The sequence below is a fragment of the Ochotona curzoniae genome, unplaced genomic scaffold (genome assembly GCF_017591425.1).
Source record: "Ochotona curzoniae isolate NIBS_2020 unplaced genomic scaffold, NIBS_Ocur_1.0 scaffold_1037, whole genome shotgun sequence".
NCBI lineage: Eukaryota > Metazoa > Chordata > Mammalia > Lagomorpha > Ochotonidae > Ochotona > Ochotona curzoniae.
Window position 1 is genome coordinate 3,889,099 of NW_024467083.1, and position 27,610 is coordinate 3,916,708.

Below are 27,610 nucleotides of genomic sequence, written 5' to 3' on the forward strand. Positions count from 1 at the left end.
AGGCTCCTGCAAGTGCAGGGCTTGGACCCCTGCACCCATGCCCGAGACCCCCGGCCTGGCCTACACTGAATCACTGTGGCCATTTGGGGACTGAACCAGCAGCTGGACGACTTATCTCTCTCAGAAAAATAAATCTACATGTATGAAAGAATCAGATTTTCGGCTTGTTTCTAACGAAGAATGGCACTCTAAGAAAAGGAAGTATAAAGGAGTGGACAAAGTCCTTTTCATCACCGCAGTGACTATTGTATGATGCCACCACAGTACACATGGATATATCAGAATGTCAGGACCTGAGGTTTCTTTTTGCTAAAGCATACTCTTCCAGAAAATAAGGTCGGACCCTAGCTGACGGTTTACCCTACAGGTTGGGCAAAGTTCATCCTGGCGGTAACCTTCCGGTGCCGTCACCCCGAAGAACCTCAACTCTTGCGCAGGCGCGCTGCAGCCGGTCGGCGGCGCCGAGCGCTGTGGAGTGCGCGTGCGCAAGCAGAGCAGCGCGGCGGGAAGTGTATCCCCGGCGCGTTTGGCCGGCGGCGACCCCGTCGTCTGGAAGCCGAAGAAGTCCGAACGCCCTTAAACCGTGAGTTTCCGACAGTTGGTTCCATGGCGCGGGGTTTCGGGTAGACGGGTTCGGGGTCGTGCCGTCGGTTCTGTCGCAATGCTGCTCGCCCCTGGGTCCCCTCGGGAGCGAGCCGGTCTCGGCGGGAAAGCGGCGCGCCTGCGCACTGAACCTCCGTGCGGTCTCGCGGCCGAGGGAGGCGGGTTCTCGGCGCGGCGCTCGCGGCCCTCAGCCGGCCGGACGCCACGGCTCATGGCCGCTGGCCGTCCTGCGGCCTCCGGCGGTGTGCGGGGCGCCTTGGGCGAGCCTCCCGGTGTGTCTGGGGCCTCCCCCGCCTCCTGGGAACACTGGCCTCCCGACACCTGCCAGGGCAGAGTGAAGGGAGCGACATTCCTCAGAAATGGCCTCTGTTCCTTCTCCGGGGGTTTGTTCCCAAGGCGCGTTTTGAAATGCCCGCCCCTTTGAGGGCGTTTGACAGTGCTTGCTTCAGCCAGTGATTTCTTGACCCTGTCCAGTATTCTCTTTCACAGTTGCTCGGCTCCCGCTGTGGACATGACCCCTTAGCCGGCGTTCTATGCGTCCCCGTTGATTGGTGCGTGATGGAGGCGACTGGGGGGCTTCAGATGGATCAGCCATTGGCCTTTAGTTCCCCGCGTGACCCGCTTCAGACTGATGGCTCTTTGAAAAAACATGAGCAGAATTTTAAACTCCCAGGTATGTTTAACTCCGGTGATGTACAGTCCCCCAAATCTAAAGACCACAAGTCTGTTATCCATTGCTTTTGAAAAAAAAAAAAAACAAAAAAAAAAAACCTCACGTTGGAGCCTTAGAGTGAGTTGTGTATTTCATTTAGTTCTCATCAATCAGTAAAGACATCCTCAATGTGTATAGATTTGCATTTCAAGAGGGCTGGGGGCCAGCCTGTGCTGTCTGAACACTAGTGGCCCCACTGCCCAAGACAACAAATCTGTTGATAAACCGAACTCGAGTTTCCCCTCTTGGCTCCTGCCATATTGCTTGAAGCTTGGCTAGAAGTCAACACTGAGGGACCCTCCCTCCCCTTAAGAATTTCAAAGCAGGGGGCGTGGCACAATGGCTCAGTAGCTAAATCCTCACCTTGCAAACTATGGCATCCCAAATGGGCACCCGTTGTGTCCCAGCTGCTCCACTTCCCTTCTAGCTTCCTGCCTGTGGCCTGGGAAAACTGTGGAGGATGCCCAAAGCCTTGGGTTCCTGAACCCACATGGGAGACCTGGAGGAGGCTCCTGACTCCTGGTGTCGGATTGGTTTGGCTCCAGCCATCGCAGACATTTGGGGAGTGAACCAGCGGATTTAGGATCTTTCTTTTTGTCTCTCCTTCCTATAAATCTGCCTTTCCAGTAAAAAAATAAATCTAAAAAAAAATTCCAAAGCAGAATTAAGTGGCAAAGATAAACAACATGTTTGTTCCAGTAACAAAGCACCACTTACCAGTGACCTTAATGAAGTGTGATTGTACCATAGCATAGACCATGGGTCTAACAATACCACATTTTGTCAACCAACATGTACCTTTTTACTGCCCAGTCATAGTGTATGGTACAAGGTAGAGATTAATAAATATTTGTTGGATAATGGAGGATCTGGTTCTGTTCTTTCTCTGTAAAAGGTGTCTGAACTTTTTCCATCTTAATTTAGTGCTGGAATAAAAAGATGTTAATTTGACCTTTTGTTAATACATATTTTACAGAAACCCTACAAATTAAACTTTAATCCTAGCCTTGAAAAATATGATATCATGCACTTTTACTTTCTGACTGAAGCTAAGCTCATGTTTGGTATCAAAGTAAGTCCCCTTCTTAATGTCCCCATTTGGTGTTAAGAGTGCCACTGTTCCGTTGTCTGCACTTTATGCCTTAGCGATGGTTCCCAGTATCCAGTCACCCAACTTTGGTAATAGAAAGAAGCAATGCCACGCATCCTAAACAAAGACATTTTCAGCACATTAATTCATTTTTATACTTTGTTCCTAAATTATAAGGACGTTTCCTGTCTCAATGCTTTGCTTTCACTTCTTTTCCACCCTCTATCTTATACACTCCTACCAGAATGATCTTAAAATACAGGAGTTTCATGAATATGGTCCCTGTTGCCTTCCTTTTATTTGTAATGACCCGGTTGTTCTCTTTCTTCAGTTCCATTTAGTTAAGTCGAGTGTGAGTGGAGAGTCAGGATATTCTGAAAATCTTAGGAGGTAAAGAATGGGGTGAATTTTATTCCAGATATCGGAAGTTTTGTAGGTTTTACCTAATACATCGGACAACATTATAAATAATGCCAATGATAATTTATAAAACATGCTAAGACTTTATTCATGTGGTTTTTTTTAAAATCACCTTTGATAAAAGCCAAGGTTATATCAAAAGCATAACTTCAATAAGGAGTAAAGCTGACGCAGTCCAGGCCTACAGTGAGTGGTCTCTTGATCGAATTGAGAAAGTCAGATGGGATTATGAGACAGGTACCTGGACTGCATCAGCTCTATTCCTTATTGAAGTCATGGTTTTGGTTAGGTAGTGGGATTTTTCTGCATATTTGCATGCCTAGCATCTAAAAATGTGCAATAAATAGTACATGCTTGAAGATTTGAGTGACTTTTAGCACAAGAATGTAAAGTTTAATTCTCACTGTATTCAATTAGTAACTTTTTGATTTGGGATGCCTGTCACATTTTTATAGCTTTGGAAATTATGCATACTTTTATTGAACAAAATTAAGAATTATAGAAAGCCAAAATAAAATGTTATTCAACTGTGCAATTATCGAAACTGTTGACATTTTGTTTTGGAATTGGGTGTAGAGCCACAATTTAGAATGATAAAACTTCAGAGTTCAGTCTAGGCATTCTAATAAGGGATAAAGGCATCCTTTCTAGAAACTGTATACCCAGGGGGATACATTTTTAAAATTAAATTGAAATTGCTATCAGTTTACTTCTAATCTTGTTTATTAATTTTTTGCTAAACATATAGTTAAGTATTCTGTAACTTACATATATAATTTATTCAACTTTTCTTGTTGTCCATTAGATCTTTTTTTTCCTATTAAGAAAAATGTTGTAGTGCACAAAGTATTTGGCATAATATTAGGGTAAATAATTACTGTTGTTTCAGCAAGCTTTTCCCCTTATATGTTTGTGATATGCTAAATGTACTGAGAAAAATCTGTTCAGTATAAAGATAAGTATGAAGTACCTATATACTGAGTGTCTCCTCTAGACTGGCAAATGCTACTGGAAAACTTAACTTCGTCCTTGTTGTGTGAATGCCCTTAGCCTGGGCTTCTAAAAATCTGTCAAAGGTACCGCCTTGGATTTCCTGGGATAGAACTAGTTCATACTTGCTGCCAAAGTGTAATTGTTAGTATCCCCTTTTATCCTCAAGAGTATCCCAGTTGGGACTAAATTATATAAGGGATATTCAGAAAGTTTATGACAAATGCACTTTATCTTTTAATTTCTCTTTGACACAAACTTTTTGAAGTACCTGCACGTGTTTTCCCCTTGATGCGGTAGGTGTGAATCAGTACCCAAATTTATCCTGTATTTCTGGGGTATCAGTTATACTCCATGGTAAGATAACAAAAGCACTTCATTTATGTGATCAGTACTTAGTAAACATCTGTTACATGCAGGTACTTTTCTAGGTGGAATGAGTCAGTGCATAAACCAACAGCCTTCAATCTAATAAAAAAGATTAAGTAAAATTAAATGTTGTGTTTAGAAGTGATTAGTGCTGTAAAGAAAATAGAGTCATACAGATAGGAAGTACAGCGGAAGAAGATTATAACTTTTTTTAAAAAAGTTTTTAACTTTTAAAGTTTTAACAGTTGTTTTAATTATTGAATTGCATTTAACATTTTCTTAAGGTTTGTTATTTGAAAAGTCCAATGAAAAAAGGTGGAGAGAAGGAGAGATAACTTCTGTCCACTGGTTCACTCCCCCGAACGGCTACAAAGGCTGGGGCTGGGACCAGGCCAAAGCCAGGAGACCGAAACTGCAACCACGTGCCTCCCATGGGCGGCAAGGGCCTATGTGTTTGGCCAAGGGCTGACCCAGACAAAAACCTGTTTGCCTGGTTCATTAGCAGGAACGTTGAATCAGAAATAGAACAGCAGAACTCCAACCAACACTACACTATGGAATATGGGATCTTAATAAGGAATATAGGATGACTTGGTCACAAATAACAGATATACCTTCTATATGATGGTGGCACCTCTACCCTTTTTTCTTTCAATTTGAGAGACACAGAGCATTCCCATCCACTGTTCATGCCTCAAATGCCTGCTATGAAGGACTAAGGCCAGAGCCAAGAGTTGGGAACTCAATCCAGATCTTCTACCATGGATGGGAGAGACTCAAGGATTTGAGCCATCACCTGGTGCCTCTCAAGTGCACATCAGCAAGAAACTGGAATTAGGAGCAGAGACCCGATTTAGAATGCTAAAACTTCAGGCTTCAATCTGGGCACTCTGATATTGGCTATCAGCATCCTTTGTGGCGGTTTATTTAAATCCAGACTATAATTGAATAGTACAGTTGTTAACAGAAGACTTAACTGAGGTACTTTGCAGGTATTTGGGGCGGAGCATTCCATGCAGAGGAAGCAGAACTGTAAAGGCCTGAGACCGAAGTGTGCCCAGCATACAAGAACAGCTGAGGTGTGGGGAAGAGGGGACCAACACTGTGGGGTGGTTGTTTAGCTGCTATTTGTGACACTAGGCTTTGGCCTGGGTAAGCCCTGGCCGTTGTGGCCATTTGGAAATGAACCAACAGATAGAAGATCTGTCTCTGCTTTTCAAATAAAATAAGTGGATAAATCCAGAAATACAAAGTCACATCTTGAAAAGTAATAACAAGGATCCTTGTGTCTGCAAGGGGAAAGTGATGGAAGTGAAGTTGGAGATGTGCAGTGACTTACGGAGTCAGATGGGAGGGCATTAGAGGGTTTGAACAAAGTAATGATATGATGACTTAGCTTTACCAGGAAAATTGTGCCTGGGTCTGGCACAATGGCTTAGTGGCTAAATCCTCACCTTGTAAGTGCCAGCATCCCATATAGACACGAGTTCCTGTGCTTGCTGCTCTACTTCTTATCTAGCCCCCTGCTTGTGGCCTGCCTAGGAAAGCAGCAGAGAATGGCCTAAAGCCTTGGGACCGTGTACCCACACAGGAGACATAGAAGAAACTCCTGGCTCCTGGTTCCTGGCTCCTGGCTTCAGGTCGGCTCAACTCTTGCCATTGCAGCTATCTGGGGAATGAACCAGTGGATGGAAGATCTTTCTCTCTGTCTCCTGCTGTGTCAATCTTCCTTTCCAATAAAAATAAATTAATCTTTAAAAAAAAATCATGCTTGCTGTGTTACAGACAGGCTGTAGGCCAGCTAAAATGGAAGCAGGGAGTAGTGAAAGCAGGAACTATAGCTAAGGAAGCTATTGCTGTAAGAAAAAATCATGGAAGTTCACAATAAAAGTCTAAATTTTCATGTATACAGCATGGGTAAGTAATTTTTTAGCATTTAGACTTTAAGGGGCTTCTCTCAGTCCTCAAAATCTCATTTCTCCCTCTCTTTGTAGTAAGATTTTGCAGGCCTGAACATGCGTATTAATTTCTTCTCTCTACTCTGACTTCCCACTTCAGAATTTGAGAATATTGAAGTCTCTGGTTGCCATATTTAATATTGTTTAATAATGTCACAGCTATTTTTTGATGACAAGAAACTTTTATTTATGAATATTATTTTTAAGTAATGATGTGATGGCTTTTTTTGAAAATTTATTACATTTTTATTGGAAAGGCAGGTTTACAGAAGGAGACACAGGAAGAACCATCCACTGATTCGCTCAAGTGGCAACAATGGCCAGAGCTGAGCTGATCCGAAGCCAGGAGCTTCTTCTGGGTCTCCCACCTGGGTGCTGGGTCCTCTACTGCTTTGCTGGGCCACAAGTAGGGAGCTGTATGGGAAGTGTGTTGCTGGTGTAGGAACAGGTGCTCATTTGGGATCTGGTGCTTGAAATGGGAGGATTTACCACTGAGCCAAGGCACTAGCTTCAAACACTGAGTTTTGTAAAGAAGTATATGTGAATAGTGATGTGGTTGCACATCACTTAGATTATTTGTGCATTACAGCATTTTCTTAATACATACATTTTCTTTCTTGTGATTTCTAACAGTATCTCTACTACTAAATAAGTTAATGCTTATGCAAAGTTCCAAAGTATGGAAATCAAAGGGAAAACCACAGGGGGGTGGAAGGTAAAATTTATCTGACCAGCATCTTTGTTGTGTAAGAAACTAAAGGCAAGTGTCATTCGTGACAGGAATTGAGTCCATATCTGTAGATTCCAGGTTTTATTTGTAAATCAGTGCTGACTTATGAAAATTTCCCTGTCATGTCCCATAATGCAGCTGAAAGCAGTTTTTAATACTATTTAAGTGTAACTTAAATAGCTACAAGAAACAGAACTGTATCACTTCAGAGTTCTTAGGATTACTAACCATGTAAGCCTGCATACAGTTACTTAGCTATGTTTAATAATGGCAGTACAAATACTGCTATGTATTTCACTAAGGGTTGGTATGCTGGTATATGAGGTTAAGCCACCACTTGGGATCCTCATATCTCAGAGTCCTAGCTGTTGAACTTCCAGTTCAGATTGCTGCTAATGCTCCTGGGAGAAAGCAGTTGATGGTTCAAGTCCCTGTCCCCCTCTTAGCTGTGTAGATGACCCAGATGGAGTTCCATATCACATCTAAATCCCCTGGGGACGGGCACCCTTATTTTGTATACTCTTCAGAAATGCCTCCATGTGTGCTGCGTCACCATGCTTTCTCATTACTCAGAACTGTTTTTGTGTTACACTTACTGAAAGACTTTTAGACTGATTCGATAAATAATTATATTGCAGTAAATAGAGTACTTCACAAAGTTCATGGAAGTTGGAATTTTAAAAGTGGATATATTTTGCAAAAAAATTTGAAATCCATACATAGCAGCCTCTTCAAAAAGTTCATGGAAATGGTATGAACTCATCTGCAAGATTCCAGATTTTTTGTGCAAGAATGAACTTAAGGGTTAAGCACATGCTCTGATTTTCTTCAAGTCACTGACAGCTATTGTTAGCTTGGATGTGCACAGTTGTAAACTGCATCCCAATTCCAAAGTTCTTAAGAATATCTTAGATCCAAAGAAATGGGATATTAAATTTATCATACTGTTCTAATACCTGTTTATGGTATTTTCCTGTGGCACTACAGAATTTGAAGATGAGTGGAACTAAACTTGTTGGGAAGGGGTAATTTAAGTTCTCCCCATTTGCATAGGTAGGTTTGGTACAAAAGAAAGGATATTGCACATGGCTTTTTTGGCCTGTTTAGTCCCTAAAATTAATCTCCTCCTCCCCTCGGACACATCCTCCACTTGACCTTCCTTCTGCTTATAAAGTTCCATGGCTTTGGTATGCATTCCTTGCCCCTTTTCTTCTCCTTCTGCATTGCCCTCCTTCATACCCTATTCATTTTTATTCCTTTTCCCGTTCTTCATAAAAAATCCTCCTGCTTTTGCTGCTTGGTGAATACTTCAGATCACAGCTGAACTCTTGTCACCTGAAAGCTTCCTGGTTACATTCAGAAGTGCTCCTTCCCTGTCCCCAAGCTTCTGTTTAGTCATATATGCATTCCTTTATTATAATTGTTGCATTAAGGGGGCAGGTGTCTGTCTACTAGATTAAGCTCCAAGGAAACAGAGCCTGCACTATATTTGTTTTCAAAATATGTCTGTACCTGAGCATTTTTAAAAAATGTATTTAATGAGCAAGACTAAAGGATTTCCTTATCTGAAAAATCAGGGTAATGCTTCTTATTCTGCCAAATCACAAAATTATAAGGATCTGAAAAGATAAAGTATCTGAGAGCACTTTGAAAATATCTTAGTCTGTTACATTACACAGTAGTATTATAACTTAAAATAGCTGGTGCTTGGCCTCTTACGCAGATCTCTTTTGTATCCAGCAGTTTATTAGATGTATGACTGCTTTCCATTGTTTTAACCATTTTTTTTTCTAAAGAATTTTTTTTTGACAGTAATAATTTACATGAACTTCATTAGACCTCTGAAGTTTTGGGGGGAAAGAGTTCTCAGTAACATTGGACTGTGTTTTTTCATGCCATTTAGTGACCACAGCACAAATTATTTAGTTATTTTTTAGATTTGCCTCTTTCATTGTGTCATACTCTGTAATACCTATTATATATATAATACCTATTATATGTAATATATGTAATATATTAATATATGTAGTATATGTATTATATGTAATATATGTAATACCTATTATATATAAACTCAGTGTAGTAGAAATTTGGTTCATTTAATTCTGGGACTGAAATTTTGTTATTTCAAGAAGTTTGTATGGACTGGTGTTATGGCATGACAGGGTAACCCTCCACCTGTCATGCCGGCATCTGCTGCTCTTCTGATCATGCTCCCTGCTAATGTGCCTGAAGCAGGAGAAGATGCCCTAAGCTTTTGGGATTGTGCAACCACGTGGGAGAGCCAGGTGAAGCTCCTAGCTCCCAGCTTCAGCGTGAACTACCCCTGCTTTTTGCAGCTATCTGGGGAGTGATTCAGCAGATTGGAGACTTTTTTTTCTCTTTCTTTCTATACGTTTAATAAGTAAACTTTTTAAAAAATGCATAAGTAGTTTTAGCTTTATGACAGTTATCACAATTTTAACATCTATTAAAACTATTCATTTGTACCTAATTTATGTCTTAAAATTTATCTCATTTTTTAAGTTTGAACTATGCAATGCAGTCTTACTGATTGCAATCATAAATCTGATTTCCTTTACAGGTGTTAAAAAAGATATTGAGAAGCTTTATGAAGCTGTTCCACAACTTGGTAATGTGTTTAAGATTAAGGACAAAATTGGAGAAGGTAATTTGGGCATAAGTTTTCTTTGTAAGTTTTTTTCCTCTTTCAAGCAATCTTGATTATGGTAATTTATCATTGAAAAATGTCCTGATGCTTAAATATAACCATGATTATATTTCTAATTACAGTTATAGGGTTTCCTTTTTTGTTCTGGAAAAAATGAGAATAACTGATATTTACAGTAAAATGGAAACTCCTGTTTAAATCTATAATCTTTGAAAAATCTTACCATTTATTTTAATATTTTTTCACATTTTTAAACCCAAACACTGAAAACCTAATAAATTTGTTTTTACAGGCACTTTCAGCTCTGTTTATTTGGCTACAGCACAGTTACAAGTAGGACCTGAAGAAAAAATTGCTCTGAAACACTTAATTCCAACAAGTCATCCTATAAGAATTGCAGCTGAGCTTCAGTGTCTAACCGTGGCTGGGTAGGCAACTTGAAAATATTTTAATTCCACTGATTACAGCTTATAGTATTTTAAAGTAAATGCTGAATTTGGATGATATTGTACATAAACATTTTTTAGTCATGTGTTTTTAATTTACAGTTTCCTTCAAATCTTGTAAGGGTTGATTTAATTCATATTCTTTCAGAGTAGATTTCCTTTGAGTTTTAGCTTGACTTCCTATTCTTTTACCACTTACCTCATATTCCTGCCAAATCATAAACTTTGGTTTCCATGATCTAGATTTTTTTTAACTATAGGAAAACTCACATTTCACATTTAGCTAACTTTTTTCAACCTCATCTCATATATTGATTAGAACAACAGAATTGTCTCCCAATAGTCCATTCCTTCCTATCAACATATGGATGTAATCTAATGTTTGATGTCTCCTGAACTTCCATCTCTCTGCCAGCTACTCCATTACTTATTTCCTCTCCTTTACTCTTCCTTAGATATTGTTCTGCATTTCCATATGACTTATGGTAATGATTTCCTAAAGAATATATCTAGTCTAAGGTGTTCTAACTGCAGATTTGTGTGTCTATCCATCCGCCTGTTTGACATTTCCACTAGGTTGCCTAATAAATATCACAAACCTTAAGTGTGTTGCCTAATAAATGTCACAAACCTAAAGTGCCAAAAAATAACTGCCAAAGAGTAAAAGTAAAAAAAAATTTTTGAAAAGATAGTTTTCTAAATATTTAGAATAAGGGGAAAGAGAGATTTATTCCCTGGTTCATTCCTCAGATGCCTATAACAGCCAGCGCTGGGCCAGGTCAAGTCAAGCTTGCAGCCTGATACTGGGTACCAATCTTAGTCATCCATGACCTACTGCCTCTCACTGCCTAATCTAGCTTGGAGCACTACTCTGACCTGCTTTTCTACCTGTCTCCAGGCCATCTTCATACAGGAGACAGAGTGATCTTTAAAATATGTATTATATAACGTCATTTAGATAATGTTATTTCTACCTGATTTGATTCTTAAATTTTCTGTGTTTTCCTAATATACTTTAAAAGAGAAAACTTCCCTACTCCAGACTTCCCAACTCCGCTCCCTGTGTTCCAGTTTCTTTAGTTCTTCAGATTTGTCCTAAGAACTTTCTCACTTCAAGGCCACTCACCACCCAAACTCTTTCCCCAGGCTAAAGCTCTCTAAGTCTTCGCATACTGTAGCCTCTTACTTCAGTTGGTAAGAATGATGTTGTCTCAAAGATGCCTTGAATTAAGTTTGATTCTACTGTTTTTTCTTAAACTATATAGCAACTTTGGATTTCTGCTAAACCCCTTACCATAATCTTGCTATTATCTTGTTGACCATTCATCTACTAGCTAGTAACCCTCTGAGAACAGAAATTCTGTTATTTTAATTCACCATTGTATCCCTAATAGCTAACATAATGTCTGGCAAATAATAGTGCCCACTAAATATTTACTGAATCAGTGGAAGAATCAAGTTGTTTCTTTGTTTCACTGTTATTTTTTATAGAAGACAAAATGAGCTGGCCTCATTAAGGCATGATCACAACCGTGTTAGTTGTTTTTTTGTACTTTCCCTTCTATTACTTTTTTCTTTCTCTGTGTTGCAGCAACTTGTATTCTAAAAATGTCTTCCTCTGCTCTTGGAGTGCTGTCAGGCAAATTGTCTTTGTGCTCTGCGTTGATTACCATCAGTGTACCTTCCTTAACTCCTGTTTTACTTTTTACTTTCTGGTTAAATTGCCCTTGAAACAACTCCCGGTTAGTTTCTCTTTGCAGCCCAGAAGCCTTCCCTCGTCCTTAACTCAGACCTCCTTGCTGCTTGCTCTTTTCCAACTTCTTTGTTGTCTTCTGTAGTTTACTTTGCACCAAGAGACCTTTCCCAAAATGCGTCATCTCTTTTTCTCTGTTCGTTTGAACAGCTTTGGATATCACTTCTCTGCAAGTTATCTTATTTAACTTCCCACCAAAATTTAATTCTTAGACTGGCGTTGTAATGTTGCAGGCTAAGCCTTTGCATCCCATATAGGTGCTAGTTTGTGGTCTGGCTGCTCCACATCCAATCTAGCTCCTTGCTAATGGTCCGGGAAAACAGTGAAAGATGACCCAGCTATTTGGGTCCTGCTACTCATGTGGGAGACCCAGAGGAGGCTCTGACTTTGACCTGGACCAGCATTGATCATTGCAGCCTTTTGGGCAGTAAACAAGTGAATGGAAAATCTGTGTCTCCCTTTCTGTAATTCTGCCTTTGAAATTAAAAAAAAAAAATGTTAGGGTTGGTTTGTGTCATATCTGGGAAAACTTTCACCTTCAATGGCAGCATCTCAAAGGTAAACCAGTTAGTTTTCTGCCTGATCTCCTCTTTTTTGTCCAGGTCTGTGCTCATGGCCTTGGGAAAAGCAGCAGAAAACCGTCTGTTTGGGCCCCTGCCTTCCATGCAGGAGACCAGAATGAACCAGTGAATGGAAGCTCTTCCTGTCTTTATTTGCTCTGTTTCTCCCCCCAAAATAATAATAATAAGTTTCATTTATTTTTATTGGAAAGACCAATATGCAGAGAGGAGAGACAGAGAGATCCTCAGTCTGCTGGTTCACTCCCCAAGTGGCCACAATTCTTGGAGCTGCGCCAATCTGGAGCCAGGAGCTTCTTCCGGGTCTCCCACGCTGGTGTAGGCTCCCAAGGCTTTGAGCTGTCCTCTAATGCTTTCCCAGGCCACAAGAAGGGAGCTGGATGGGAAGTGGAACAGCTGGGACACGAACCGGCACCCATATGGGATGCTGGCGCATGCAAGGCAAGGCCTTAAGCTACTAGGCTACTGCACCTAGCTCTCCAAATAAGTTTTTTTAAGTGTTTTATCATGGCTTCATGACTTACTAGTTTTAGTGACCTTGAACAAGTTCCTTAACCTTTCTATGCCCAAGTTTTCATTTGTGAATAAGAAAAGAAATAATAACATTTTCCTCGTAAGATTTCTTTGAAGATGAATGAGTTTGTTGGTAGGTGTGAAGTGCTTAGATCAGAGCTTAGCACATAGTGAGTGTTCAATTAATTTTACCTAGAGCTATTTTTAAAACGTGTTAACTCTTACCATCTTATCTGCTATTTAATGATGCTTTTCATTTTACCATTTGTAATTATCTCATTTTTTGATTATAGTAACCTCACAGGTGATGGAATTTTTGTTTTAAAGGAATCCTTTGTATCTTATACAAGTGAGTTAAATGTTTCTAATGTCTTCCAAGAGGATGATTTAAGTATGATTAAGTATGCTTTCTAGCTGAATGCATGCATTGCTAAAATGACATTTTTAAAAATTGGGCATAATGATTTCAATTCATTGTACTCTTCTCCACTAGGGGGCAAGACAATGTCATGGGAGTTAAGTACTGCTTTAGGAAAAATGATCATGTGGTTATTGCTATGCCGTACCTGGAGCATGAGTCTTTTTTGGTAGGTTTTAATATTTCATGAATTCTTATAAGCTAAGTATTTCATTGAAAACAATGTTATAACCCTATTCATAACTTTGTTTTAGGACATTTTGAATTCTCTTTCCTTCCAAGAAGTGCGGGAATATATGTTTAATCTGTTCAAGGCTTTGAAACGCATTCATCAGTTTGGTATTGTTCACCGTGATGTTAAACCCAGCAATTTTTTATATAATAGACGTCTGAAAAAGTAAGTATGAAGACTTTCTAGGTAATACGTAAACTTGAGCTGTAGGCTCCAACTCTTAAATATGTACTACAGTGTTCATGCACATACCATTTCTGTTTCAAATTTTACTTATGATTAAAAATGGAAATGCAGAGAATATAAAGTAGTAATAAAACAGTCTATGGTGTACTATGGTTTTTGAGGAAATAGCCCTGAAAGAATCTTTACACATAGCTTCTTTTTTTTTTCTAATGAGGTATTAAACTACGTAATAGCCAATTTCCTATTTCAGCATTAACCTTCTGTTTCTATGTATATTCTTCATGCTAGTTATATACATAGAGGAATAAAATAAATACTGTTGTTTATGTGATGTGTTATTGATTACGTGAGGAAATTAAAACCAACTTACCTTCAGATTTTAAATTTTCTTCTTTTTTGAAAGGAAGGCAGAGAGCTCCCATTCAGTAGTTTACTCTCCAGCTGGCCCATTGGGCCAGGCCAAAACCAAGAGCTGAGGAATTCGTCTGGCTCTCCCATGAGGGCCAGGGACCTGTGTGCTTGCTGCCTCCCTGGGGCTGCCTTAGCAGGAAGCTAGAGTGGAGAATAGAACTGAGATTTAAACCCAACTACTCTGATGGTGGACAAAGGTGTCCCAAACATTAGGTTAAGTTCCATGTTAAATGCCTGTCTCTTTCATTTTTTTTAAATCAAATGTTAGAACAATTAATTTATTTCTCTTTTAAACTTATTTTATTAGAAATAAAGCATTGTACTTACATTGCACATTTGTCTTCTGCCCAGTTAGCATTGCCCATTGGAAAGGGGAAAGAGAAAAAGTGATTGATTGATTGTGGGATGTGCATTTGGTTTTGAAGATTTATTTTATTTGAAAGAGAAAGAGAGATAAGGAGAAACCAATCTTCCCTCTACTGGTTCATTCCCAAGATGGCTGCAACAGTCAGAGCTCGGCCTCTGTCTGAGTCTCCCATGTAGATAGCAGGGGCTCAAACATTTGGGTCTTGTTGCTTGTCTTGGGCGCATGAGGAGGGCACCCAAGTGGAGGGATCACAGTGGAGCAGTTGGGCTTGAACTAGCACTACAATAGCCAGCTCCTAAGATATGTCACTTCTTAATTTTCTATTCCACATAAGTCTAAAGTCCTTGCTTTGTCGGGAAAACTTGTTATTAATTCTTAATTCTGAAAAGAATTATAGTTTCTGTATGCATGTAGTTGAGAGTATTACTAAGCTTTACTTGTTAAAAAGAAGTAAAAATGCCTAATTTTGTTTCTTAGGTACGCTTTGGTAGATTTTGGTTTGGCCCAAGGAACCCATGATACAAAAATAGAGCTTCTCAAGTTTGTCCAGTCTGAAACGCAGCAGGAAAGTTGCACCCAGAACAAGTCTCATGTAATAATGGGAAACAAGATTTCATTGAGTGGCCCAGCACCTAAGGAACTGGATCAGCGGTCCCCCACAAAAACATCTGTCAAAAGACCCTACACAAATGCTCAAATTCAGAGTAAACAAGGGAAAGATGGAAAGGTCCTACCTCTTTTATTTTTTTTAAGTAGTAAACCAACAGAAAATGTATTAATACCGGGATAGTATTTGTAATTTAAAAACTTGTTTTTAAGACATCTGTTATATTTTGCTTTACTAGATTTTCACTGAGATTTATTTAAGTTTACTTTTTTTGGTTTGTAATATCTGTCATTGTGAATACAAAAATTGTATGGCAATAAAAATATTTCATTTTCCCCCTATGTTTAAAAGTTCAGGTTAGTTATCCTTTTTAAAAGAAAACATTAGTCACAGGGGAAAAAATCTGAAGTGTCTATCTCCATTTAGCTGCACAGCAGACCGTAGCCCTCCTGCAGGTGACTTTTGGACCTTCTCCGTTGTGGATGTGTGTGGACTGTGGTAACACTGTATGGGTGTTTAGAGTTCTGCTTAGACTTTTCTCCTTTCAGAGTGTTCTGGTGGCTGAGAATGACTTGGATGCAGCTGTTTTGGTTTCTGTCATTTAATTCTCTCACAACTATGGCAGAGTACAGCTGGCAGAAAGTGTTACAGATATAACCCTTATTTTCCTTGTTTTTGTTGGTATTGTAGGAGGGATCTGTAGGCCTTTCTGTCCAGCGCTCTGTTTTTGGAGAAAGAAATTTCAATATACACAGCTCCATTTCACATGAGAGCCCTGCAGTGAAAGTAAGTAATGTAGCTTAATAGTGCAATGGCCAGTCAGTTGTACACTGAAGAGCCTTAGGTAATGACTAAATCAGCATATATTGAGTTGGCAGGAGATGTTACTGCTTTAAACATTGAACGTTTTTATTCAATTTTTTCTAGACTTTCTGGTGCTTTTTGTTTTTTAATTATTTTTGCTTATTAGCTGACTATTGTTGCTCTTTTCTCAGAGAAACGTTTAGAATGTTAGGGCGTTTTCTGTTATCATTGAGCTCCCAGAACCTACTTTATTCCTCATGCAGAGTTGGTAGTGTTATGAAAATTATCACCAGTTAGATGATTTTAAATTGATGTGTGATACCCTATGGTATCTAGACAGCAGTAAACCACAACTTAAAGCCAATTTTAGCCAATGTAATTGTGCAGTTTATAGTTCTGAAATGGAGTTAGACACTAGAACGTAACTGCCTTATACTTTTGTAATATAGCAAGAAATATTCTAATAAAGGATAAGTCAAATATTTACCAAACTAGGGCTAATTCGTACATTTTAATGTATGTTTATTCAGCAGAAAAACCCAAAGACCATAAACATCTTAATGGACAGCTGTTTATATACAATTGAATAGCACATTCAGCGGTTTTTAAAGTAACACTTTTGCCAAACTAGCATTGAAAGACATCATATTCAGTGTTATGAAACTAGAAAATATAACTTCTCTTTTACAGCTTATAAAACAGTCAAAAACTGTGGACGTACTGTCAAGAAAGTTAGCAACAAAAAAGAAGACTGTTTCCACGAAAGTTATAAACAGTGGTGTGGTGAGGAAAACTGGCAGTTCTTGCCCAGCCTCCCTGACATGTGACTGCTATGCAACAGATAAAGTGTGCAGTATTTGCCTTTCAAGGTAATGTGTTTATGCTATAAAATCACCAGCATACTGCCGAACAAGGCTGGAAATTAAACACTGATTAAGGGGACAGTTGATTTAGTGAGGGAAAGGGAACTGCAAAGGTGCTCATATAGAGCAGTACCTTGAAAAACGAGTGATACTGTTGTGTTGTTCATTTGACATGCGCCTTGTCTCTGAAAAACATATTTACTCATGTGTGCAGGTAATTGGAGTAGGCACAGGAAAGCACTTTTCAAAGTTTAGAATTGTATATTTTGTTTGCTGATGCATTCTTTTGTCTTCTCTGTCTTCATTTCTACTCATGATGGATTAAGTAGAACCCCAAAAAAATAAAAATAGAGCTTCTTTCATACTCCCACCTCCAGCTTCTTACATCAAACATTCTTCCCTTTCCTCTAAGACTTGACTTTCATCAAGCCTTTCTTGATTAATATATGGGAAAAAATATATTGATGATTAAGCACTCCAAACAAATGAATTTTTATACAAATTCCTCTTCTGTTTTTCTTTCATGGCTTTTATTGTCTACTAACTCTGTTTGAAAGTTATCTTAACACATTTCTGGAGTAAAATCAGAAATGTATTAGAAGGGGAACAAACCAATAGAAGTAAAATAGTGGCTTTATTTATACAAATACTAAGGCAAAATTTACTGTGGACTAAGTTGATGAATGTTATTTCTTGGATTTCAATATTTCAACTTTAACCAGAGCAACCTTGTTTGTTCTTTGTAAGGCGTCAGCAGGTTGCACCAAGGGCAGGTACACCAGGATTCAGAGCACCTGAGGTCTTGACCAAATGCCCTAATCAAACTACAGGTAGGTTACATGGAAAATACAGAACAATTCAAATGGGTTGTCCCAGTTATATATATATATATATATTTTTTTTTAAAAAAGATTTATTTATGTTTGTTACAAAGTCAGATATACAGAGAGGAGGAAAGACAGAGAGGAAGATCTTCCATCCGATGATTCACTCCCCAAGGGAGCTCAGTGGCTGGTGCTGTGCTGATCCGAAGCCAGGAGCCAGGAACTTCCTCCAGGTCTCCCACACAGGTGCAGGGTCCCAAGGCTTTGGGCCATGCTCGACTGCTTTCCCAGTCCACAAGCAGGGAGCTGGATGGGAAGTGGAGCTGCCGGGATTAGAACTGGCGCCCATATGGGATCCTGGTGTGTTCAAGGCGAGGACTTTAGCCACTAGGCCACTGCGCTGGGTCCATCCCAGTTATATCTTAAGATCTTTCTTTGTGATGAATATTTAAGCTTCTCTTGACTAATTAAATCATGCAAGCAGTCTGGCAGTGTGGTATTCCCATTTTTGAGAGAATGCTTTTCTTTATAAACATTTGTAATCTTTATGTTGTCCTTTTCTTTTTTGCAATATATTTCCAAAGATTGTGCACATGTGTACAAGATGATTTTACCAGGAATTTTGTTGTGGGAGGTAGTTGGGCAGTTTATGTCACCTTGAGATTTGTAACACTTCATCTACTTACCTAATACCACAGAACTTTTCTGTTATGCAGATATTCTTGTGTTTGAAATCGTGTTTTTGTATTATGAAAACAGTTTGATAGCACAAAATTTTTTCAAGAGAAAAAAGACTTTTATAATCTAAAACATTATCCTTAGACCAGTACTCAGGAGATGCCTTACTGAGTGAATAAATGACTCCTGCTGGCAGTGAAAATTACAAGTTGTGAAGAAATGCATTTGTTCATTGTATGTATGCTCTATACTTGTTAGTGAGACAAAAATGAGAACATCTGTTCTCGATGTAATTGGGACACACTCTTGAATAATTATAAAATAATCTGTTGAATATAGTACCAAAACTTTATATAGAAAGAAGTTAATAAAAGAGATTACCTTCAAGATAAACTGAAGTTGAGGTGGGCATTTGACATTGAGGCAAATGCCAAGGTGCTCAAAATGTACAGTCTAGTCATACAGTAATCTATGAAATTATAATGTGGCTTAGAATATAAAGTGCAAATTCTTGCAATAAATCAAGGGTAGGCATTTAACATAGCAGTTTAGATGCTGCTTGAGACACATATATCCTGTATCAGGGTGTCTGTTGTGAGTCCTGGCTTCCTTTCTAATTCCAACTGCCTTCTGATGTGCACACAGGGAAGCAAGCAATAAGTGAAATGAGTTAAAAAAAAAAAAAAAAGACAGCTTGGGCTGTATACCATATACCGTAGATGCTGGGAAGTTAAGAGTTGAAAGAGTACAGTATTCTACAAGAGATGTTGAGGAGTGTTGTCCTAATAATGGTTGAAGTAAGGGATAATTAAAGCATGAATGATGAAATTAGAATGAAATAAAAGGATTGGGAAAGCAAAGCCTGGTGGACTATTAGATGTGAAATTGACTATGAGAATAATTCATGAAGTGAAGGAATAAAACATACGGAATATTCACCAGATTCCTAACTTGAGGGATTTGAACGCATACTAGTAACCAAATTTGAGAACAAAGGAGAAATAACTGATTTGAAAGTAAAGGTAGGATTTAGTTTGGGGTATAACCGGTCTCAGATATCTTTGGAGCATTGAGATAGAGACATCTAACACAAAAAGTTACGTATGAAGCTCAGGAAAGAAGTTGGGCTGGAAATAAAATTTAATGTTTGGTAGTTGAATCCATGAAGTGGATAGACTAATCAGGGGGTAGTGCAGAGGAGATGAGGTTGGAACTCAGGACTATCAGCACTTTTGACTTTGAGAATATATTGCAGGAACAAGCAAAAGTGTGAAGAGAACTAAAGCAAGTGACACATTGGCCAAGGCATTTGAGAGCAAATAATGTGTTGATACTAGGTATTCCAGCAATTATGAAAGATGTCCCCAAGAGAAAGAAAAAGAAGCTTGGTGACTGAGCTGGTCCAGAAATCTAGGGATGTCTGTCACAATAGCTGGTGTTAGCTTCTGGCTCGTGAAGAGCTTGTAATGTTCAATACTTTGTCACCAAATGTGTCATTCTTGAGTTGCATCCAGAGTTTTCCCCACGTAACTATTTTTGAGTTTCTTTTGATCTTATGAAATATGCACTTATTTAGTGCTTTCTAATGATGAATATATATTTTTTAAATTTATGAACATGGTACTCAAGAAAGAAAATACTACATTTTGAATAATGATGCTTGGTCGCAGATTCTCAGTCATGACTAAGTTGAAATCACTTGAAGAACTTTTTAATACTGCCTGCTTCAGAAGCATTGGGCCAGAATCCTTGAGGGGTTGGGTCTAGGCATCTGAGGTTGCCGAGGCTCCTAGCATGATGGCGTTGTGCTGTACAGAGTCACAACATCTGTTTAGGATGATACAGCTATAGATGTGGAATTTGTTTTTAAAGTTTCTTTTCTGTTGCAGCAATTGACATGTGGTCTGCAGGTGTCATATTCCTTTCTTTGCTTAGTGGACGATATCCATTTTATAAAGCAAGTGATGATTTAACTGCTTTGGCTCAAATTATGACAATTCGGGGATCCAGGGAAACTATCCAGGCTGCTAAAACGTTTGGTAAGCTGGTTTATATTATGCATCAACACAAATGCCTTTGATTATCTTACAGACCATGGAGATTATAAAATTCTCTTTACAAATATTGTTTTCATAAGGTTCTCTAATCTTAGAATATTAGTTGCTTGAAAATCACATGCTTCTAAGTAACTTGTCATTCTCCTCTATATGCGTAATTTAATTTTATCAAGCACAAAATACTGCACTTAAAATTTTTAAGAACATAAGGCATAGAACCTTTATTATCTGTTTAGTTGTGGTTTGAATTTTGTTACATAAGTGTTTAATAATATAATTTAATTTTTTGTGTATAAGCATTAGGTGCTGTACTTAACACTGAGAATATCTTTGTCTTAATTGATCCTAGTCTAACAAGTGAACAGCTAATTATATTTAAATGTAACAGGACTACAATAAGAAAGAGCAAAAAATTATATGTTCATGTGCTAAGTTCTTTAGGATTAGTAGAATGACATGAATGAATGGAACATCTTTCTAAGCATATAGTAGAAATAACCACTTATGGTCTTCAAAAATGGGATATATAATGTACTTCACAGGGCACCTGATAATTGTCTCTACCTTGCTCTAGTCCATGACCTCACCTCAAATACCACCTTTGTATTTGTTCTGCAAGTACCGTTAGAGTTAATGCTTTCTAAGAAGTGATACAGTTGAATCAGCTTACCACCACACAGTATAGAACGCCCCCTCTGTGGTTACAGAGTTTGAGTTAGCCTGCCTCAGGATTAGCTGGGCTGCCTTGTGCCCAAGCCTAGCCTCAGTGGATCTTTACCAGGAGTGCAGCAGAGTTTCCGGTAAAACCTCAAGAAAGTCATGAGCTGGCCCCATTTCACCCATGCCTGGAAAATATGATTCAGAAAAATATATTTAGCAAGGCTCCAGACTTAGTTTGAAAAAAATGATTTTGATCAAGAACTGCTTCTGGTTTAGAGCATCTGTGAATATGATTGTCTCGTGCTTAAGCAGCAGTATCAGGATATATTCCACCAAAATAAATAAATAAATAAATAAATAAAAGCTTAATGGCGGTTATATGAAGAGATCGTAATAGTAAAGACTAGCCAAGAGAACTAGAAGAAACGCTTTTGCAGCAGAATCTACAACTTGTACTTGTTTCTGCTTGTTGCAATAAAATGTTATTTGAGGAATGGAATAAAGTAAATATAAGAGGAAAGTAACCATGAGTAGAAAGCAAGCTTGGTCTCTTAGAAATGATGTTTTCATGTAATAAAAAAATGGGAGTGTATTTGTTTTCGAGTAACTGAGAAAACTTTGATCTAGTATTAAGAAATGTTGAGAGAAGTTTGGTCAAAGCCTGCATCTCCCTGGTTGTGCAGTATCTGACAGGAATCTCCACAGTCTGTGTCGTGACAGCATGAGAGTTACCACTGTCGTGCTCATTCTCTATTTTAAAAATCATGCTATGTAGCACTTGCCTCAGTTTTGGTGTAGCTTGGATGGTTATTTCCTCCTCAACCTTAGTGTAACTTTGAGCTGAGTGCAAAAGCCTCAACATTTCATTAACTAGAGTTGTAGTTCTTAAATAAATGACTTGCTTGAGGTAGTTAGATCACCTCTTTTATGGTGACCTGTCCATTGTCCTCAGCTTCATTGAATTACGTTGAATAAATGAAGAAAAAAACTAAAGCAAAAAACTGAGTTAAAGCTGATGCCTGACTCATAGTAGCCTGGGCAAAAAAAATATGCTTCTATTAGTTTGTATTTCTTGAATATTTTCAGGGAAATCTCTTTGGTCATTACAAAAAAAAAAGAATGGAGGCATTTATATACCTTAGGAGTCTACTAAAACAAGTATATTTGATTATTTCATTATCAGAGTAAGCTAATGAATTAAGGAATAAAACTGTAGATATTTTCCTCTAATTTACTAGAAGGTTTTATTTTACTTTGTTTCTGTTCTTAAGGTTTCTTTTTTGAAATTCAGAGTTATAGAGAGAGGGAAAAAGAAATTTTTTCCAAATACTAGTTTACTACTCAGGTCAGCTCAACAGCCAGGGCTGTGCCAGACTGAAGCCAGAAGCCAGGAGCCTCATCTAGCTCTCCCATAGGAGTGGCAGGGACCCAAACAATTGGGTCATCTGCTGCTGCTTTTTCCAAGCCATTAGACAGGGAGCTGGTTTGGAAGTAGAGCAGCCAGGACATGAACTGGCACCCATATGGCTTGCTGATGTCACAGGTGAAGAAGGCTTTACCCACTGCACCGCAGTACTGGCCTGTTTTTTGTCTTTGCAATTGTTTTTCTTTTTTTTGTGACTAGTTTTTAACAGGTTCCATATAGTTTGTAGATGCAAATCTGAGAAAATAAAGGATTCCCTCCCTTACTCCTTCCCTTCCCTTCTTTCTTCCTTCTACCCTTTTTCCCTCTCCTGACTTTAGTTTTTGAGATAACATACTTTAAATTTACATTGCACTAAAAAGGTTAATGCTTCACTGAGTAAGTTTAACTAATGAAATGCCAGAAGACTCTAGGTTAGTGGGAATATACACAGTAGCTATAAATAATAATTGAGTGAAAAAAAATGACCACTGCTTCCATATACAATAAAAGCTATAGTAGTATAACATTTTTAACCATTGGTTTGACAAAACTATGAACGTTTCACAAAGTGTATTTGTAGCAGCACTGATACACACAGGCATTTTTGTTGTTTGTTTTTGAAATTTTACTTCCCACAAAGAAAGGAGAACCTGTGGTGTTTACATTCCCTGTAAGGCTTACTTTACTCGAAATGTTCTTCAGTTTCATCCATTTTGCTGCAAGTGGAAGAGTTTTATTCTTTATAGCTGAATATTATAAATATTGCATTGGATGCATATATCACGTTCTCTGTACCCATTCATCTCACGAGTACCTTGGTTGATTGCAAATTTTTGCTCTTGTGATTAGTACTGCTATAAGCATGATGGTGTTGTTATCTCTGATACAGTGGGTTCAGTTCTTATGGGTATATATCCAGTAGAAGAATTGCTGGGAGAATTATAGGGTTTTTTTTTAAGTAGAAAAAGATTAATATACTGTGTCTTCACTAAATTTTATTTTTAATCATTTATTTGTCCACAAACAATTCCCTCCTCCCTTGACCCACCCTGATGATTTCCTGCCTAGGTACTCTGGTCCAGTAATTACATCAGACTGTATAGGAGAAACTTTTTATCACATACTGCCAAATTAAATACTTTGTTAACAATCTGTGATCCCTAGAAAGGAACCTTAATGTTGTCTCAAGCCACTTTGTTTACAAAGGAATTATAAAGTAAAAAAACTGCCTATTCGTATGCTTAACCTATTTTTTGCCCCTGTGTGCCAATAAAGATGTCGGGAAGTTATTTCAAAAACATTTATACACACACATGCATATACATACACAAATGTATTTTTTTCTTTTTTTTTTTTAAGAGTTATTTTTATTGTAAGGCAGATATACAGAGAGGAAGAGAGACAGAGAAAGATCCTCCTTCCACTGATTCACTCGCCAAGTGCCCACAATGGCCAGAGCTCAGCCAATCCAAAGGCAGGAGGCAGAACCTTCTTTCAGGTCTCTTGTGTGGGTGCAGAGTTCCAAGGGGTTGGGCCATCCTTTACTGCTTCCCAGATCACAGGCCGGAAGCTGGATGGGAAGCGAGGCTGCCGGGATTAGAACTAGTTACCATATGGGATCCCAGCACATGCAAAGCGAGAACTTCAGCTACTAATTTACCATACCGGGCCCTGTGTGTGTGTGTGTGTGTGTGTGTGTGTGTGTGTGTGTGTGTGTGTATTTTTTTCCTTTTCAAAGATTTATTTCATCGTACCTGTAAGTCACAGTTACAGAAGAGAGACAAAGAAAAGATCTTCCATCTACTGGTTCACTCCCCAGATGGCTGCAGTGGCCAGAGCTGGATTGATCTGAAGATGGGCTCATTTGAGGCATGGGGCCAGGAGCTTCTTCCAGATTTCCATGTGGGTGCAGGGGCCCAAAGACTTGTGCCATCCTCTGCCGTCTTCCCAGGGTATAAGAGAGCTGGCTGTGGAAGTGAGGAGCTGGGTGATGAACTGGTGCCCATATTTGGCTTAGTTGTACCATGTACTGTTTGGGTCTCCAGTCTTATAAAGTTCTAGTGAGGGAAAGAAAACAGACCTTCAGAGAAAGAGTCAAGGAAAAAGAGAGTGCAGAGGGCTTAGCAATTAAGGATAGATCCATCAAGAATAGCATCTGTAAGGAGGCTGCTTTTTATTTTTTATATATTTATTTTTATTTGAAAGGCAGATTTTACAGAGCGAATAATAGAGACCTTCCATCTGCTTGTTCACTTCCCCAAATGGCCGTAGCATCTAGAACTGAGCTGATCCAAAGCTGGGTCTCATTCCAAGGACTTGGGCCATAACAGTTGGATTTTGGAAATAGAGCAGCCAGAGTAAGAATAGGTGCCCATATGGGATGCCAATGCCATGGGCTGAAGATTGCCTTGCAGTGCCACCACGCTAGCCCCAGGATATCACATTTGAACAGAGATGGTAACTTTTTTCTAATATAGCAAACCTAAATGGGACACCTGGTGTCTACTAGGTTTGGAGAGGTCAAGGATAAATCAACGGTCCCTGTCTGCAGGGTGCAGCAGGTGGGATGTACACATTTTATTGGTACTATTTAGTATAGCAAAGATAATTGTAACACTTTCCAACATATGACAGAATGCTGGTGACAATTTAGATGATCAATTCTGAAGAGTATTGGGTCTTATAGAGGTGATTGTTGAGCTGAGTGATGGTGAAACTGGGCACATGGGTACAGAGCATCCTAAAGCAGACAGGAGCCGTTTAGTCAAAGGTGTGGAGGTTTGGGAGGGGTTGGGAAGCAGGTGATGTAGCTGGTTAAATGAAGCTGAAGATGTTGGGGCAGCCAGGCAAGTACTAGGTTAGTTTAGTAAGTCACTGATGTCAGATTACTATCTCTTTATAGTTTGGCCTTCAGCCGTGTACTTCAAAACAGAACTTCAGTGTGTAGCATTTATATTCATTGTACAAATACTCATTATATCTGTAAAGCACTTGGCTAGATTTCCATGTTTCTCAAGAAAGATGTTGCTGCTGTATTGTGATACTTTTGTTTTTTCTTTTAAGGCAAGTCAATATTATGTAGCAAAGAAGTCCCAGCACAGGACTTGAGAAAACTCTGTGAGAGACTCAGAGGTGTAGATTCTCATACCTCCAAACCAACCAGTGCCACACAAAGCCCTACTTCTCCTGACCAGATCTTCTCAGAGAAGACGGACCATGTAACACCTTACCTCATACAGACACCTCCAGCAGAGTCCTCAGGGGATGGATTGTGTAAAAGGGACAGAAATGGCTGCGGAAGTCTTTTTGACGAGTGTGCAACCAATTTAGAAGGCTGGAATGAGGTTCCTGATGAAGCTTATGATCTGCTTGATAAACTTCTCGATCTAAATCCAGCTTCAAGAATAACAGCCGAAGAAGCTTTGTTGCATCCATTTTTTAAAGATATGAGTTTGTGATTATGGATCTTCATTTAGTGTTAATGTTGTGTATTAGGTAAAAATGAGTTATTTGTAAATAGCCCTTACGTCCTTGTTTACAGTCCAACACAGGACAAGTAATTTATTTTAAAAACTTAGTATTTACTGTCATGGCAGATATATGAAATACAGGTTAGAGTTACTTAAAATGCCTGGGATAATTTTTAAACCAACAAAATAATCTTCAAGTTCAATGCACTCAAGTAGAGTCGGATCTTTAGTGTATCTGTTTACTTTTCACTGCCATTTGCAGGCACAGGAACAGTTTTAGCATAGTACATGAGCGTGCAAGACAAAGTTGTTAAGCATAATAGCAATTAATTGAGTTGGAACACATAGTTTGCTGAGTTCTTACATGAGCCATGTATACTTCGAAAAAATTAACTTGGTACTGGTGCTCTTAAAATTTTATAGTGAAGATAATTCCGTTTTGTACAAGCATATTATACCTTTTAAAGAACACTGAGATGTTGGCCATGGGGCAGAGTATCATTTAAATTGAATTTACTCATTTTTTGAAAGTCATAGAAACGTTTTTGTCTTAATTGTGATGTTTTCTTAATTTTTCTTCTGACACTTTTTGCTTGAAAATTATATGGTGCTTACTACTTTATTAGATGCTACATGCATTTATAGCCAGGAATTGATAGCAATGCGTGTATGCTGGATAAGGAAAAACTGTAGGACAAAGATGAAGATTGAAAGTCCAGAATACTTTGTTTTCCTTTTTTCTTTTGTGCATGTTTTTCACATGATCTTAAAAATAATTAGGTAGCCCCAGCCCCCCCTCCCCCAAAGGAAAAAAAGAGAGAGAGAGAGAGAGCAAACACATGGGTTTATTGGAGATGTCTGGAGAGCTGTCTGTATTCCTGACAAATGGTGTTGACTAATTCGGTGCTGCTCGGAGAGTGGTTACCACAGCCTTAGTGTTAGAGGAAGAGGGAGAATGAAGTAAACAAAGTGGAAAAGGGTCTAAGGCTAGGCAGTTATGTGTTACTCGCATTGCAAACTGACAGCATGTCACACATCATCTGAAGTCAGGACAGGGAGTGGATCTGCTGACCAGTTTCCCCTTTCATAGTCTTAGAATATGGAAACAGCTTAGAGACAGATACATTTTGTTTGAGCATTGTTAAGCCAGTGTATTTACCTGGTCTACTTGGAAATTATAGTGTTTATATAAGCCATTACTATGAATCTGCTCTCTTAAATTATTTAAAAACTTGAATGTTCTTGAATTTGCATGTTCAATAAAGTTATCCTTTTATATTTTTATGTCAAAAGTGACTTAATAAAAAGACTAGAGAGAGATTTTCTGAGGTTGATGAATGCTCTTTCATCAGCAAGCTGGATGGTGGGTTAAAAGTGATCTGGGGCCTGGCATAATGATTCAGTAGCTGAAACCTCACCTTGTGCATGCCAAGATCCCATTTGGGTGCCAGTTTTTGTTCCAGCTGTTCAACATCCCATCCCTCTGCCTGCTTGTGTCCTGGGAAAGCAGTGGATGACCCAAAGCCTTGGGACCCTGCACCGGTTTGAGAAACCCTGAAGGAAGTTTGAGATCAGCTCAGCTCTAGTTGCTTGGGAGTGAACCAGGGGATGGAAGATCTTTCTGTCTCTCCTCTCTGTAAATCTGTCTTTTCAATAAAAATAAATATTAAGAAAAACATAATGGTCTGGCTCAAGTACAACATGAAAGATTCTTGTATAGAAGAAAAGTGCTCATTCGTTGAATTGTAGAATAATTGTTGCAAATAGTGAAACAGTAAAGCCATCTCAGTGATTA

General features: G+C 38.7%; 2 protein-coding genes across 6 annotated transcripts in view; both read left to right on the top strand.

Moving 5' to 3' along the window:
* LOC121168692 (proline-rich protein 2-like) overlaps window positions 1–580 on the top strand; it is a 66,077-nt gene extending 65,497 nt beyond the window's left edge. Inside the window, exon 4 of the mRNA XM_040999010.1 lies at window positions 419–580. Coding sequence (XP_040854944.1) covers window positions 419–580 — 162 coding nt within the window. The remainder of the gene's footprint in view (window positions 1–418) is intronic.
* Window positions 499–27,099, top strand: CDC7 (cell division cycle 7). Of its 5 annotated transcripts, none has more exons than XM_040998717.1 (12): window positions 499–583; window positions 1,093–1,276; window positions 9,457–9,540; window positions 9,836–9,971; window positions 13,327–13,420; window positions 13,506–13,648; window positions 14,925–15,174; window positions 15,745–15,840; window positions 16,549–16,727; window positions 17,469–17,551; window positions 20,113–20,262; window positions 25,409–27,099. In XM_040998717.1, exons 2-12 carry the CDS (start codon window positions 1,162–1,164, stop codon window positions 25,801–25,803), a joined length of 1,725 nt encoding a protein of 574 aa, XP_040854651.1. In that variant the 5' UTR covers window positions 499–583; window positions 1,093–1,161; the 3' UTR covers window positions 25,804–27,099. The 5 variants fall into 5 exon arrangements, with proteins under 5 accessions (XP_040854651.1, XP_040854654.1, XP_040854652.1 ...); XM_040998718.1 differs by having other exon boundaries at window positions 533–583; window positions 1,127–1,276; XM_040998720.1 differs by lacking the exon at window positions 9,457–9,540.
* Window positions 27,100–27,610: the final 511 nt, after the last annotated feature.